This window comes from Halichoerus grypus, chromosome 13 (assembly GCF_964656455.1).
Source record: "Halichoerus grypus chromosome 13, mHalGry1.hap1.1, whole genome shotgun sequence".
NCBI classification, from domain to species: domain Eukaryota; kingdom Metazoa; phylum Chordata; class Mammalia; order Carnivora; family Phocidae; genus Halichoerus; species Halichoerus grypus.
In genome coordinates this window covers 74,026,946-74,043,434 of record NC_135724.1, presented here as the reverse complement: position 1 = coordinate 74,043,434, position 16,489 = coordinate 74,026,946, and the positions used below count along the sequence as shown (strand labels likewise).

General features: G+C 43.0%; 1 protein-coding gene across 8 annotated transcripts in view; it reads right to left on the bottom strand.

Moving 5' to 3' along the window:
- CHEK2 (checkpoint kinase 2) overlaps nt 1-16,489 on the bottom strand; it is an 84,124-nt gene that overhangs the window by 9,330 nt on the left and 58,305 nt on the right. For all 8 annotated transcript variants that reach the window (XR_013443472.1, XM_036123066.2, XM_078060818.1 and 5 more), the window contains 5 exons: nt 14,714-14,804; nt 8,978-9,086; nt 6,601-6,654; nt 3,083-3,144; nt 1,229-1,328 (listed from right to left, as the gene is read on the bottom strand). Coding sequence is in view for 7 of the 8 variants with exons in the window: in XM_036123066.2 (XP_035978959.1) it covers nt 1,229-1,328; nt 3,083-3,144; nt 6,601-6,654; nt 8,978-9,086; nt 14,714-14,804 (416 nt within the window). In the remaining variant the exon portion in view is untranslated. The remainder of the gene's footprint in view (nt 1-1,228; nt 1,329-3,082; nt 3,145-6,600; nt 6,655-8,977; nt 9,087-14,713; nt 14,805-16,489) is intronic.

Below are 16,489 nucleotides of genomic sequence, written 5' to 3'. Positions count from 1 at the left end.
CTGACCGCCCCCCCTCCACTCATGCTCATGCTCTCTCTCTCCCCCTCTTTCCCTCTCTCTCACAAAATTTAAAAAAAAAAAAAAATGTAAATGGGTGATAAAAGTATTTTGAGACCTTATTAAAGTAAACCATAAAAGTTCCATCAAAATAATGTATTTGGTTATTCTTTCCCTGAGAATATTTTTTAAAGGCCTCTGTAAAGTACCTAATTGTAAATTATGTTTAAATACCCAGAGTTCACGTATTCCTCAACACAAAAACTGAGTTCATCTTCACAATCTCTATGTCTGAAATGCAATGTTGATGTTTGTCTGTGTGTTCATCATTTTTATACACCAAGTCATTTCTTTGGGAAAAAAATTCCCACATCCACTGATCTGCACTCAACTCATCGGGAGAGAATAAATCATTAAGAGAGTAAAGCACTGGTTAGGGGCTAATGGACTTCAACTCATCTGGATGCCCCTCTGGGCCGGGAGCAAAAAATTCCTCCAAAATACTGTCAACAGGAGAAAGACCTGTCAAAGCCCCCAGGGAGGGCAAACCCAGGTGAATCAGCCCCAGGAAAATCTCCCTCAACCCCCACTCAACAGGGGAGCTGCTTCCAAATCACTCAGTTTCCTGCGTGGAGTAGGTCTTCAAGGGAAGAAATCTTGGCGGGGACTTGCTACAGCTGAATTTGGTTTGAAAAGGTGATGTTCGGAAGCAGGCAGTGTGCGACCCGACCAGCTGCTCCTCGGAAGAGAGAAGGCGGCGCACGTGCCTGCCCACCCGCCGCCGCCGTTCACAGGATGCTGCACCTATGGGGCCACCTGTCACTGTGCGGCGGGGGGAGCGATCCGTCTGTCACAACCAGCCCGCCTTGCCAGCCTTACTCTCCCACCTGCCGCAACCCCCCTGCAACCCCCAGCCAGTAAGGGGGGGTTTCTACAAGGTTCAAGCCCAAGTAGAGATCAGTACCCTCAGACAGACCTCCAAGTTAAAGAGAAGACAAGTGGGGCCCTGTTTATTTCTGTAACTCCCCCTCTTCTGTCGCTTAAGCTTCCCAGCAAGAGCTTTCCCGGCTGAGTCAAAGGGGTCGGGGGGAATGTTTTTGCCAAGAACAGAACACAAGCACAGACAGACTCTGTGGCCTCCGGGTTTTACGCACCAGCCCTCGCTTTCTGCCTGACTTCGGGAGTAGTTCACCTACAAGCAGGGCGTCAGAGGAACCAAGGGAACCCTTACCTGTACGGCCAGGAGCATCTGGTAGAAATAGAGTTTGCACGTAGCTTCTTTCAGGCGCTTATTCCCCACCACCCTGTCAAAGAGCTCTCCTCCTTCCATCCTGAAAGACACAGGCAAAGCAGGGGGCTTGGACGGAAGACAGTAACACCAACAAGACACACTGTTTCAGACAAGCAAAGAGCTGCCTTTTTTTTTTTTTTTTTTAAAGATTTTATTTATTTATTTGAGAGAGAGAGAGAATGAGAGAGAGCACATGAGAGGGGGGAGGGTCAGAGGGAGAAGCAGACTCCCTGCCGAGCAGGGAGCCCGATGCAGGACTCGATCCAGGGACTCCAGGATCATGACCTGAGCCGAAGGCAGTCGCTCAACCAACTGAGCCACCCAGGCGCCCAAGAGCTGCCTTTTTTATTCACTCTAGAGGACTCCCGTTTCTAAGGGCAGTGAATAGCAAGTCTCCTCTCCACAGTTAAGAGGTCCTCGCTGGAAACGAAGGAACAGGGGAAAGACGGAAGGAGTGGGCAGTGGGCACCGGACACACTTGGGAGCTTTTAAGAATCTGACTCAGTGGACCGGAGGTGGAGCCCACGAGTTTGCATTTTTATCACACACCCCAGGGGATTCTGTGGCTGGGCGAGAGCAGCAAGCAGAAGCTCGCAACCAGGCAAGCAGGGTCTGAACCTCAGTTCCCTCACATCCCAGCTATGGGACTTTGGGCAAGTTATATCACCTCTTTGAGCTTGTTTCTGCCTCTTAAAAAATTGGGATAATTCCCCCCCCCTCATCTTGATGGCTGTTGTAAAAATTAAGAGATAATTAATGTAGGTAAGGCAGTTGGCACAGTGTGGTTGCTTGGCAGGGTTATTCAATCCCTCTGAACTTCAGTTTCCTTTTCTGTAAAGTGGGGCTAAACACAGTAACCCATCAGTAACTTGTAAGTCACCTGGATGACTGTCATGAAGGGTGAAGGAGTCAATCCATGTGAAGTGCTGAGAGCAGGAATTGGCCCATAGTAAGCACTTCATTAGTCTCAGTGACTGTTATCGTATTATTATTGAACTGTTTTAAGGTCCAGACAGCAACAGATACACCCTTAAGCATCCCAAGGGTCGTCCAATCTTTCCTAGTACTATGACTGAGGCTGTTTACTATAAAATCTTGGTGGCCAACCTGCTTAGGCACTGTGGGCCACTCAGGAGCAAAGCCCCGCCTGACAACAGCCACTCCCAGAAACACTACATATTTATGTAGGAATGAGCCTCAAGACAGGCCTCTGCCAGGGATGAGGCAGGAAATTGTTTGGGCCACACCACAGAAGACAGAACTTTGTGGTTACTGAAATAGACCAGCAAGTAAACCAGCAACAAAAAGATAATCAGGCGCCACCCAGTACTGCGATCCTGAGCAGAGAGATCCACCCAGGCACGTGTTTCAGAATAATTAATATCCACCTGTGTTTGAGCAACTACGTGTGCCAGGGGCTCCGCTGGGCACTTTCCATCCCTCATAGTATTTAATCTTCATGACTCTGTGCATGGGGGTATCATTACCACCCCCACAACACAAGGAAAATAAGACTCAGAGACATGAAGTAAACTAACTCACAGGGAGTCACCTGCAGAGTGGGATTCAAACTCAGGCCTCAGACCCAGGGCCTGGAACCTCTAATCCATGTGCCTTTGGAAACACTGGAGGAATTTTAAAATCAACACTAACCCCACATGCACACTTTGCGAGCCCCACCACCACATACATATGGTGAGGGTCCCCAGGATGAGAAAAATGCACGCCAGCCTTAGATTCTTTGGTGGTTTATAAGCAATTAAATAGAAACAAATAGAAAAGTTTACTACTTACAATTCCAAAACAATATAATAATCTTCGGCATCAAAAAAGTCTTTAATCTTGATGATACAAGGCTAAGAGGGAAAAGAGGAAAAGTAGTGAGAGGCTCCCCCAAGAGGAAAACCACAGGAGCAGAACTTGGGCATTTGGTCCCCTGCCTCAGGACACTTTGAAGTTCATACTGCAGAAAAGGCAGAACAGCACTGAGCTGGCTCCTTAGTGAAAACATGCAAGAAACCCTCCATCCCACCAAGTTGGTGAGGGAGGGTTCATGATTCACACACAAGGATGGCACCATGGAAGGAAGGCCAGTCTCTTCCCAGCATTCCTCCTTACTGTCCCAGAACACAGGTACTGAAGGACACCTAAGGAACCCGAAGAGCCTAACACTAGCGTACATCCTCCTCTCTAGACCACAAGATACCCCGCCTGCCCTAGATTCCCTGTGTTCTTTCCCAATGTCACACTTGGCTCGCCACCCTCCTGCCTGGTGATCCAGCCTCTGGGCACACCTGGCCTCCGGCATCAGGCCCCCAGTTCAAACGCAATGCTCGGAATATACCCACAGCCCCCTGCATTGGTTCTCATCCGTGCTGCCTCATGCCGCATCTTCAATGCCTGTCTCCCCACCAGATTGTGAGCTCCAGGAGGGCAGAAAAAGGAAACTAACACCCACCATGGGTCTCCTTCCATCAGGCACTTCATGGGTCAAGTCTCAGTTATCTTTCTAGAACCAACACTCAGCAGAGAAGCCAGCAAACAGGAGACATTCATATGCTGCCCAGATTAATACAATCAACAGCAATAATAGAAACACCACCCACTGAGGGTAGACTCTGCCAGCCCCATTTTGTTTTGTTTTGTTTTTAAAGATTTTATTTATTTATTTGACAGAGAGAGCACGAGCAGGGGAAGCGGCAGGCAGAGGGAAAGGGAGAGCAGTCTCCTCGCTGAGCAGGGAGCCCGATGTAGGGCTCAATCCCAGAACCCTGGGATCATGACCTGAGCCAAAGGCAGACACTTAACCGACTGAGCCACCCAGGCACCCCTGCCAGCCCCATTTTGGTCATGGCATACATAATCATGGGAGTAAGGCTGAGAGCAAACCAGCTCCACCACTCCTTACCTATGATCATAGTATGTACTTGCTCTGTGTGACCATTTGTTATTGTCACAATAATGAAGACACTGGATATGTATAGTAGTGTTAAATATTAAGAGGAAAAGAGAACTAAAATTCTCATACACTGTAACAGGAAGGCAACAGGCTATCTAAAAGTGATAAACCAGGAGACAACAGTTTATGCATATTATGTAGAAACATGGAGATACACTGGTTTAAAAAAAACAGATGAAAGAGTTCTAAAATGTTTGTGGGGGAGGCTTAGGGGGCTGCAGAGTTACAGTCCGTGTATAAACCTTTGAGCAAGATTTGACTCTCTAGATTCTACGCATGTGATCAAAGGAGAAGCAGAAGAAAAGACACGCACGGAAAAGGAACAGGAGATCAGAGGAACAAATGAGAGCCGTTTGGTTCTGCCTGGCGTCACCCAGCAGGGCCGGGCCCACCTGGGAACAGATGGGTTTGGGAGCTGGTGCAGCACGAGGAGGTGCCCAGCAGTCAAAAGCCTGTAGGCGCCACCACCTCTAGGGTCATTCATTGGCTGCAGCATCGTAGCTGAAGGTGTCTCTCGTGAACCAGAAGCTACTACCCTACACCCTCCACTTAGACCATACAGGGAACAGTTTAGGGAATGACAGATGACTGTCATTCCCCAAGCGTGTTCTCCACACACAGAGCTTGGTGAGCACATCTCATCGAATTCCTATACTGACCTTTAAGGTATGTATCCTTATTGCTTCCACTGCACAGATGAGCAAACAAAGGCTCTGAAAAGTGAAATGACCTTCTCAGAGCCAGGAGGTAAGAGAGATGGGATTGGGAACCCAGGTATGTCTCCCCACTAGGCTGAAACCATAGGAGGGGAGGGACGGCCAAATCCATCTGTGCTCACCACCGCCTGGGCCTTAGAAGACAGGCTGGCACAGTGTCTGACGACTGATTGGATCAATGCCTGGCTCCAAGCGCCAGGCTCTGCTGGGCTATCAGGCTCTACTCATTATCCCCCAAATGCACTCATAAGCCCATATTTAATTTCCAAGAGCTTTCCACATGCCCTTGTAAATTGCCCAGAAATCTTGCAATTTCTTTCTAAATCGCCAGAGATCTTTTTTGAGGGTTCTAAATTCCTCTCGACTGCAGTGGACATTGGATTTGTGTAAATGTTATGTTTGGGGATCCTCTGACATCAGGAAAAATTCCCTGAGGATTTGGAGTGTTTATCTTACAAGTATGTTTGAAGCAAGCAACCCCACCCCAGAAAATTAGAGGGCTCCTCTCTTTAACAAGAGAGTCCAGATCCCTTGGGGGAAAAAAAGGCTAATTCAGGGAAGAAGAGGAAGTTGCAAGGGAATTAGAAGAATGCCAAGCCAGGATGCTGGTTACTCAGATTCTCCTGCGTTCAAGACCCAACCACTGGGTTCTAACTATTGTGTCAATGGCGGTGATCCTGCTCTTAATTTCTATTAGTTGTTTGGAGCATTTGAGGAGGTGAGAGAAAGCAGAAGAAAATCTTTTTGTTGCTTGGAGGTTAAGAACCAGAATAAGATCCAGGCGCCTGGATGGCTCAGCTGGTTAAGCATCCCACTCTTGATTTTGGCTCAGGTCATGATCTCAGGGTCATGGGATCAAATGCCAGCATCAGGCTCCTCACTGGGCATGGAGCCTGCTTAAGATTCTCACTTACCCTCTCCCCTCTGCCCCTACCCCCCCTCAAAAAAAAAAAAAAAAAAAAAGAACCAGAATAAGATCATCCTTAGCTGGACAGACTGGAGGTCTAACTGCAAGTTTCAATTCCAGTGCCAACCTAGCTCATGACTTCAAGGGGGTTCATGACTTAATGAAGAAACAGAAAAAACAATAAAAAGGAAGATGGGATCAGTCCACAACTCTAATTTCTCTTCTCACCTCTTAAAAGACAGACTCACTTTCCAGTGAGAAAAAGTCATCATTGGACAAAAGATAGGAACTATTTATACCCACTGAGATAAATGGAAATCAGCACCATCAAAAGGTATTCAGAGGTACTGAAACTTCAGGTATAACTAAACCAAATTTACCAAATTAGCATTGTCTTCCCAAACATAACCAGTTGATCAAATCCCTATAAGATAAAATACTTAGGAAATTTACGTGTTTTGGTCAAAAACTCACTCAGTGGAAATATCACAGTTATTTAATCATGAAATCTTTATACAGTATTGTCCTCTCAGAATTTCAGGGTAAAGCTCTTTCAGCTAAATACATACACCCACACATGTGTACCCACACATAAACATACACAAAACACACACACACAATTAAGGAACCCAAGTTAATACTAGCTTTATTAAACTGAAATACTTTGTACTCCCCCCATATTTTGAGAGAAATGGATTTAAGTACGGTCATATTTTATAGCAATACTTACATGATTTAGTTTTTTCAAAATTTCTATTTCTGTTTCAACCTTGGGAGCTGGATCCTTTGATAAATAAAAAAAACATTAAAGTCTGTTAATAATAGTCAATATTTAGAAAATGCTTAGTTACAACTTAGTTGAGTAAAAGCTGCGTTGAGTTCCACATACCCAGCCCTACCCATACAGACAATTCAAGGCTTAGAGGTCAAAGAATTAAATCAGTTACCTAAAAATCACCCTGCAAAGTGCTTGGCAAATAGTAAGCATTCAGTAAACGACCAGGCCCTATGCCAACCTCTTTATGTAAAAGAGTCATCTCACAGAAGTCTCATAATCCTGAAGTGAACTGGGTTCTATAATTATCCCCATTTCACAGATGGAGTAACTGAGGCACAGAGAAAGGAAGCCACTTGTTCCAGTTCTCACAGCCAGAAACAAGTGTGCTTCCACTGTTCTCACACTTACCTGGTAAGCTCTGTCTCTCTTTTTTTTTTTTTTTTAAGTTTTTATTGGAATTCCAGTTAGTTAACATACAATGTAATACTGGTTGTAAGCTCTGTCTCTCTGGCTGTGGAATTGTTTATACTCATAAAAATGATACAATAAACAAACCACAGACAAGAGGTATTCAATTAAATTGTAAAAGGAAAATGTCAAGCCAAATTTCTAATAATGGAGCAGACACAGGTTCCAATCTGCTGCAGGCTGACATATTTACTGAGACACCAAAGAGAGGAAGCATCAGGGGACTGGAACTGCTCTCCGCTGCAATTCCAAAAGGATGAATCGACTTACTCAGCCTCACGGGCTACACCCTCCAAAGCGAAGAGGATATAGAATTACATATTTATGTAAAATGGACTTCAGCTAAGAAACCCAGATGTTTAATTTTAAAAGCCTGCCTCTTCCTGTAAGCTGTTAAACTCATTACCAAGTCAGGCCGTACTCTGATGATAGAGAGGTCTTAAAGAGTCCAATCTGATTTGAAAGATGAAATTAAGAAGTACAATTTTGCTCCAAGTCATTAAGAATCTGGTAGGTATTTTCTTCCCCCTCAAAACGGGAAACAAATCCAGAATCATGGGGAAAAGGATCCACCACAAAGTGAACGCAGAAAGGAAACTGCTCTTGCCATGTGAGAATGGCATTGTCCTTGGGGCGCGGGTGGGGGGTGGGGAATAGCTCTTTAAAGAATGTTAAAGTATAATGGCCAGAAACAGATGGCCACAAAGGAAAAGGTGATCAGAGATCTCACTTTACATTACTTTGTAGGGTCCTGTGTTGAAAGACCAATACATTTCACCAATGCAGTAAATGGGTATTAGAGAAAATGTGATAAAATGAATAGCTACTATACAGAGACTATTAAATAATTTAATTAAGATTTTTAAATATCTATAGATGCTAAGATATTCACTGTTTCGTTATTGGGAAGGGCAAAGAACTAGAAATTATTCCAAATGATCAAAGAGAGCAATGGGTGAATAAATTATAATAAAGTTCATGAAAGAGAAGCTCGATCATCACAAAACATCTATTAGGGGAAAGTTTATGTATTAATGCTTATGGGGAAAAGCAGAATACAAAATTGTATATACAATATGATTTCAACCATCTAAAAATGCAAATCTGTATGAACAAGGACCACAAGGAAAAAGAAAACTAGAAACAGCTGTGGAATTACAGTGGTGGGGATATGGCTGGGTTTTTTCCCCCCAATTCCCTTTCACGTACTGTAAAAACTAGTAACAGGGGCGCCTGGGTGGCTCAGTTGGTTGGGCGACTGCCTTCGGCTCAGGTCATGGTCCTGGAGTCCCGGGATCGAGTCCCGCATCGGGCTCCCTGCTCGGCAGGGAGTCTGCTTCTCACTCTGACCCTCCCCCCTCTCATGCTCTCTCTCTCTCTCTCATTCTCTCTCTCAAATAAATAAAATCTTTAAAAAAAAAAAACTAGTAACAACTTGGGGGGGGGGGGGCGAGAAAACACTTCCTGCTAGGTGTATTATTATGTTGGAACCAAGCTATTGATAAGTACATTCTAGGTTAGTTGAATATACTCAAAAAACGGGCGGGGGGACGAGATGGGGGTGGGGGGGGCAGCACAGAGGGAGAGAGAGACTCTTAAGCAAGTCCATGAGCAGTGCAGACCGAACACAGGGCTTGATCTCACGACCCTGAGACCATGACCTGAGCCGAAATCAAGAGTCAGATGCTTAACTGACTGAGCCACCCAGGAGCCCCAATACTCAAAATTTTCCAATGTTGTTTAATACAAATTCACATATGTGAACAGTGAATTCTTCCTGACACTGAAAATCACCACTCAAATTATCTGGGGACATTAGGAAGTGTTAAAAACAGCTGAGCATCCACAAACAGGTACTTACTGCCTCTGTCTCAGAGCCAATAGCGAACTTCCTTTTGCTGATGATTTTTATGGCTACTTTCTTACATGTTTTCCTCTCAAAAGCTAGCTTCACCTCACCACAGGCACCGCTGCAGAGAGAAACATAAAATGATCAATTATCAGAATGATTTTAATCATGAGACCCATCACTTCTGAGCTGCCCTCAACTATTACAAATTAAACACCGTCCACACACAATCCTCCTTCCATTGTCCCTGTTTTCAGACAACACAGTGAAACCTCACCAAAGTTAAAATGTCAAGGGCATAAGTGAATGTGGACCATCCAACAGCACTGAGTCAGCTCCAAATTCCACTTTTTGGGCTGAGAGATACAGACTTGTCTTACTGGCACCCCAGAGTGTGAAATTCTCAGAAAGACACTAAGAACAAATAGAGAAATTATTTATCCTAGAGTCAGAGAAACATCAAGTAGAACAAAGCCCTAGACAAAAACTGACACAAGTTATAGTAAATAGCATCTGAAAATGAATTACTTTCATTGATACGGTCTTTCTTATTCAAAAGAACTACATAAGCAGTTGATGCCATGAATTTCACCCTAAATAAAATCACAGTACCTAGAAAAACAAAAGTATTATGCAACTAACCTGCTTGCAGCAAAACTCTTATTAAAGATTTGCAATTAATTGGGACACTCTAAGGAGGAGTAATAATACCCAGTATACCACCCAAAATACAGACAACCCAATGGGCTCTGTTCTCCAAAGCTTGGGTCAATTGAAGGTAATGGCTACTCAAGTATCAATCACTCATTACATGCCCGAAATAGACTGTTAACTATTGTGACTTTGGAATGGGATGATGGATTTGCCAAGACATTTTTTTAATTGCATATTGTGTATCTACACAACAAAATTTACCATTGTAATCATTTTAAAATGTACAATTCAGTGGCATTAAGTACATCCTCAATGTCTGGACCCATTACCCCTGTCTAGCTGCAGAATTTTTTCATCAGCCCAAATGGAAACCCCATCCCCATTCTATGCTGCAACCAGCCCCTGGCAACCACTCATCCACTTTGTCTCAACGGATTTGCCTATTCTGAATATCTCTTATCAATGAAATCACACAATATGGGGCCCTTTGTGTCTGGCTTCTTTCACTTAGCATGTTCTCAAGGTTCAGCCACGCTGTAGCATGGATCAGTATTTCATTCCTTTTTATAGCTAAATAACATTCCATTGTGGGACACCTGGGTGGCTCAGTTGGTTAAGTGTCTGCCTTGGGCTAAGTTCATGATCCCAGGGTCCTGGGATTAAGTCCCACATTGGGCTCCTTACAGAGCGGGGAGTCTGCTTCTCCCTCTGCGTGCCGCTTCCCCCTGCTTGTACTCTCTCTGACAAATAAAATCTTTAAAAAAAAAAAAGATACATAAAAAAGTAAAAATATAAATAATATCCCATTGTACAGATATATCTGTTTATCTATTCATTTGTTGATGGAAATTTGGGTTGTTTCCACCTTCTAGCTATTGTGAATAGAGCCAAAATGAACATTCACGCGTAAGTTTTTATTTAAATACCTGTTTTCAACTTGGGGGGGTTATATACCTACAAGGGGGAATTGCTGGGTCATATGATAATTCTATGCTTAACTTTTTGATAAACCAATCAACTATTTCCCACAGTGGCTACACCATTTTACATTCATTCCCATCAGGAGTACATAGAGTTTCCAATTTCTCTGCATCCTCACAAACACTTGTTACTTTCTGTTTCTTCATTATGGCCATCCTAGTGGCTGCAAAGTAGTATCTCATTGTGGTTTTCATTTGCATTTCCCTAATGACTAATGATGCTGAGCATCTTCTCCTGTGGTTGTTGGTCATTTGTATATCTTCTTTCAAGAAGTCTATTTAAATCCTTTGCCCAGGGGCGCCTGGGTGGCTCAGATGGTTAAGCGTCTGCCTTCAGCTCAGGTCATGATCCCAGGGTCCTGGGATCGAGCCCCACATCAGGTTCCCCGCTCAGCGGGGAGTCTGCTTCTCCCCCTCCCTCTGCTTCTCCCCCTGCTCATGCTCTCTATCTCTGTGTCTTGAATGAATAAAAAATTAATAAATAAATCCTTTGCCCATTTGTAAATTGGATAGTTTTTCCTTTTGTTGTTCTTTATTCTGAATACTAGATCCTTATCAGATATACTATTTGCAAGTATTTTCTCTGTGGGTTGTGTTTCACTCCCTTGATAGTATCAAGATGCACTAAAGTTTTTAAATTTGATGAAGTCTAATTTATCCATTTTTTTCGCTTTTGCTGCTTGTAGTTCTGGTACCATATTTAAGAAACCAACACCAAGTACAATGTCATGAAGTTATCCCTGTTTCCTTCTTACAGTTTAATAGCTTTATCTCTTACATTTAGTTTTTTCCTTTTTTTTTTTAAGATTTTATTTATTTATTTGAGAATGAGTGTGAGAGAGAGAGCAAGTATGAGATGGGTAAGGGCCCGAGGGAAAAGCAGACTCCCTGCTCAGCAGGGAGCCTGATGGTGGGGCTCGATCCTGAGACTCTGGGACTCCGGGATCATGACCTGAGCCAAAGGCAGACGCTTAACCGACTGAGCCACCCAGGAGGCCCTAGTTTTTTCCTTTTGAGTTAATTTTTGTATACAGTGTGAGATAACAGTCCGTATAACTATTATTTTTTTTAAATCTGCTCAAAACACTTTCCAGTTCCCCTTCTGATAAAGTCACCTTTTGCCTGAGAAATCTTCCCTGAGTCGATGTAGCTCTAGTGGAATATCTGTAATAGTACCAAGGGGTGGACATGTAACTAAAATTGAGCCAGTCAAGGTTCTCCCTGGAATCAAATGCTGATGCTGGGAGAGAAACAGTTCTACCTGTGGTGGTTTCTAGAAGGAAGAAGATATGAATGTAGAGCTCCTGGAAGCCATCTTTCCTGCCACACAGAGAAAGCAAATCTATAGGCAACCAATAGTAGCTGAATCAATAAATGGAGTCAGAGTCCTGGCAACACCGTAGGAGCCTTTAAATCCAGCCACAGGTAAAGCTGCACAGATAATCAGAACTCAAAGAGTGAAATAAAGCCCTAAAGGCCACCTGGTCCAGTCATACCTGAAATCATCTGTGCCCCTGTTACGAGAGTCAGTCAGTTTCTTTTCTTTTCTGACTCATGTGAGTTAAGATTCTGTCACCTGCTAAAAGTTAGAGGATTTTCCCTTAGAAAAAATAAGAGTCCCATATATTTCTTAAGGGCGGGCACAGATTTGGCTGTAAATTTCCAAGCACCAATGCAAATATGAAAACACAGTGAGTTACTGAATTTAATATCCATAAACTAAAATATCTCCCATAGGGTGCCTGGGTGGCTCAGTCGGTTAAGCGACTGCCTTCGGCTCAGGTCATGATCCTGGAGTCCCGGGATCGAGTCCCGCATCAGGCTCCCTGCTTGGCAGGGAGTCTGCTTCTCCCCCTGACCCTCCTCCCTCTCATGCTCTCTGTCTCTCATTCTCTCTCTCTCTCAAATAAATAAATAAAATCTTTAAAAAAAAAAAAAACTATCTCCCATAGATGGTCATAAAGAGTACATTGTGTTTGATTCTATGTGGCAGGAATATAGGTGATTATTTCCTTCTATTAATTTCTACGTTCATGTTTCCAAAAATGTAAAAGGCCTCTGGGGTGGGGGAGGGGTGGGAGATTGAAGGACATGATGCAATGTGGTAAAGGTGTCCCTAAGAAAATGGTTCTCAGGGCGCCTGGCTGGCTCAGTTGGGAGGGCATGTGACTCTTGATCTTGGGGTCATGAGTGCGAGCCCCATATCGGGTATACAGATTACTTAAATAAATAAAACATAAAAACCTAAGGAAGTGGTTCTCAAAGTAGGATTAGGCAACCCCTAAGGGACCTCAAGATGCTTGCAGGGTTTCCACAAAGCCTAAACTATTTGCAGAATAATACTAAGACATTATTTGCCTTTTTCGTTCTCATTCTCTCATGAGCATACAGTTTTCCAGAAGCTATATGGCATGTGATATAACAGACTGAACAAAGAAGCAAATATCAGGATCTAGCCATTTTCTAGTAAAGCAGATATCAAAGACATTTGTAAAAATGTGAAACAATGCCTCTCTTCTCATTAATCTTTATTTAAATAATTATTTTGCTGGGCACCTGGGTGTCTCAGTTGGTTAAGCAACTGCCTTCGGCTCAGGTCATGATCCCAAGGTCCTGGGATCGAGCCCCACATCTGACTCCCTGCTGAGTGGGGAGCCTGCTTCTCCCTCTTCTGCTACCCCTGCTTGTGCACACTATCAAATAAATAAAATCTTTAAAAAAATTATTTTGCGGGGCACCTGGGTGGCTCAGTCGTTAAGCGTCTGCCTTCGGCTCAGGTCATGATCCCAGGGTCCTGGGATCGAGCCCCGCATCGGGCTCCCTGCTCCTCGGGAAGCATGCTTCTCCCTCTCCCACTCCCCCTGCTTGTGTTCCCTCTCTCGCTGTGTCTCTGTCAAATAAATAAATAAAATCTTTTAAAAAAAAATTATTTTGCACTAAAACATTATCTTTTTTTTTAAGATTTTTTTTATTTGAGAGAGAGAGAGAGAATGTGCGGGAAGGGCAGAGGGAAAGAACCCCAAGCAGACTCCCCGCTCAGTGGGGAGCCCAACTGGGGGGGGTACTCAATCCCACAACCCTGAGATCATGACCTGGGCCGAAATCAAGAGTTGGACACTTTAACCAACTGAGCCACCCAGGCGCCCCAAAAACATTATTTATTTTAACATAAGTGAGTTTTTTAATGCATTAACAAATACTATTAATGTCTGCATTTGAATTTCTAATACAGTTAATATCAATAGATTTAAGCCATGTGAACAAAAGCTCTTTGGCATCCTCAGTAATTTTTAAGAGTGTAAGGGCTCCTGGAGCACCTGCGTGGCTCAGTTGTTAAGTGTCTGACTTCGGCTCAGGTCATGATCTCAGGGTCCTAGACTGAGCCCTGCATGGGGCTCCCCACTCAGCAGGATGTCTGCTTCTCCCACTCCCTCTGCCCCTCCCCTGCTCATGCTCTCTCTCTCTCTCTCAAATAAATAAGATCTTTTAAGGAAGGAAGGAAGGAAGGAAGAGTGTAAGGGGTCCTGAAACCAAACATCTTGAGAACTTTGCCCTGATTCAATGGTCAGTTTCATTCCACTTCCCAAGATGTCACAAATTCTGAAGCGGGCATAAATGTAGTCATTGTTTCTTTTTTGGAAGGTAATAAAAATGTTCTAGGGGCACCTGGGTGGCTCAGTCGTTAAGCGTCTGCCTTCGGCTCAGGTCATGATCCCAGAGTCCTGGGATCAAACCCCGCATCGGGCTCCCTGCTCCGCAGGAGGCCTGCTTCTCCCTCTCCCATTCCCCCTGCTTGTGTTCCCTCTCTCACTGTGTCTCTGTCAAATAAATAAAAATCTTTAAAAAAAAAAAAAGTTCTAAAATTGATTGTGGTAAAGGTTTCACAACTGTGAATATATTAAAAATCATTAAATTATACACTTCATATGGGTGAACTGTATGGTATGAGAACTTTTTTTAATTAATTTATCAAATAAATCAATAACACACCTAACAAGTTCCCTACAAATATGAAGTTAATGAATGTTATAAAACCAGGAACAAGAAACTAATCAATGACAAATGTTTAGAAAAAAATGAATGGCAATTTTCATAATAACAAAAAAAAATTTACCTTCCGAGAGTTTTTGACATGATGTATTGGTCTCTTAATTCCTTAGGATAAACTGACTGATCATCTACAGTCAGATCAAAAAATACAAAAACTAAGGGAAAAAGGGCAGAAATAAGTCTCATTAATTCATTCAATAAAGAGAAGATAAGTGGTCCTAAAGTTTAGTAAGCATATGTAATATAAGACAATTATTTTTAATTATACTTAACACCTAATTCTAAAGGAATTATTTAGCCAGGCTAATAATAATTTCATAGTATTATGAAATTATATTTCATTCATATATTATGAAACCCATGGAAAATGACAGTCAAATCTCATTCTTCCATAAAAATACACAGCATCATCTTACCATAGTGCAGGAAATCCATACATACATGCTAGTCTTATTCCTTTGCCTCAGAATTATTTATCAATTGAAACTAATATAAAATACCCATGCAACATTAGTCCTTGCCTGAGCAGGAAAAAAAAAAAAAATACCTATGCAGATCAGCCTATGCCCAGAACCAAAAAGCAATTAGTTTGAGCCTAGAAAAAAATGTTCTAGGCAAATAAACATCCCAATAAAATTAGACCACAGGTCATCATACTAGAAGATAAGTATTATCTTATCTTCTCTTTGCCATTTATATACCTCTACATGTCTGGCATTCTACAGTGCAAACCATCTTGAACCTACTTGGAAAGTTAAATAAATAGCATTTTCCCAAAAATCCCCTTATTTCTTCATTATTTCGGCTGTATCAAAAAAAAAATAATAATAACCCCACTCATTTAAAAATTTAACCATCCATGTAGGCCAAGGCTACAACCTTGGTTGTCAACATTTCAATTATCAATCAATTATCAATTATCAATTAATCATTTCAATTATCAATGATCAACTCCACAAAATGAATGGTATAGGGGCGCCTGGGTGGCTCAGTCGTTAAGCGTCTGCCTTCGGCTCAGGTCATGATCTCAGGGTCCTGGGATCGAGTCCCGCATCAGGCTCCCTGCTCCACGGGAAGCCTGCTTCTCCCTCTCACACTCCCCTGCTTGTGTTCCCTCTCTCGCTGTCTCTGTCAAATAAATAAATAAAATCTTTAAAAAAAAAAAAAAAAAGAAGAATGGTATATTTGCAACTGCTTATATCATCTTGAAAGAGTGAAATTTGTTGAGACCCTTGAGTTTCTCATATTTCAGGCAACAGGTTTCAGCCTCCCTGGAGTAACCTAGAGTTCCAGTGTCTGGCACAAATCTGAGCCACCTGAGTGTGCTTCATTCCAGGCTGGCCCACATGAGACAGAAACCTGTGTAGTGAATGAAATCTGCCAGCGAATCTAGATACAACTGTTTCTCTATGCTTGTAGATATTTATGAACCTAGATGTTCCAGTGGCATCTGAGTATCTGGGAATTTGAGGGGCCCTGGAGAGCTATTTCTCACAGATGTCAAGGTCTAGTTCAAGAGCTGCAAACTCAGTTGCCCACAGAAGCCAAGGTCACATACACAGGGAAGGCTGGGTTGAGCGTTAGACAACGTGGAGCAGTGAGGACTTAAATGGGCAAACATACCACGCATCTTAAAAAAGGCAGGCTCTACTGAGCACTGGCAAATCCTCCAGGTATGGGATTACAGGATTGGTGTGGCCAGACAGTCCACCCTTTCAAAACAATCTGGATTTTCATGTTAAAGTACAAACAGCAAATGCCTAATAAAATGCCAGTAAACCGAATGCAATCTGCAGAGGGACAGCCTGACCTATTTCAATTCTGGCAACCTTTAGCCCAT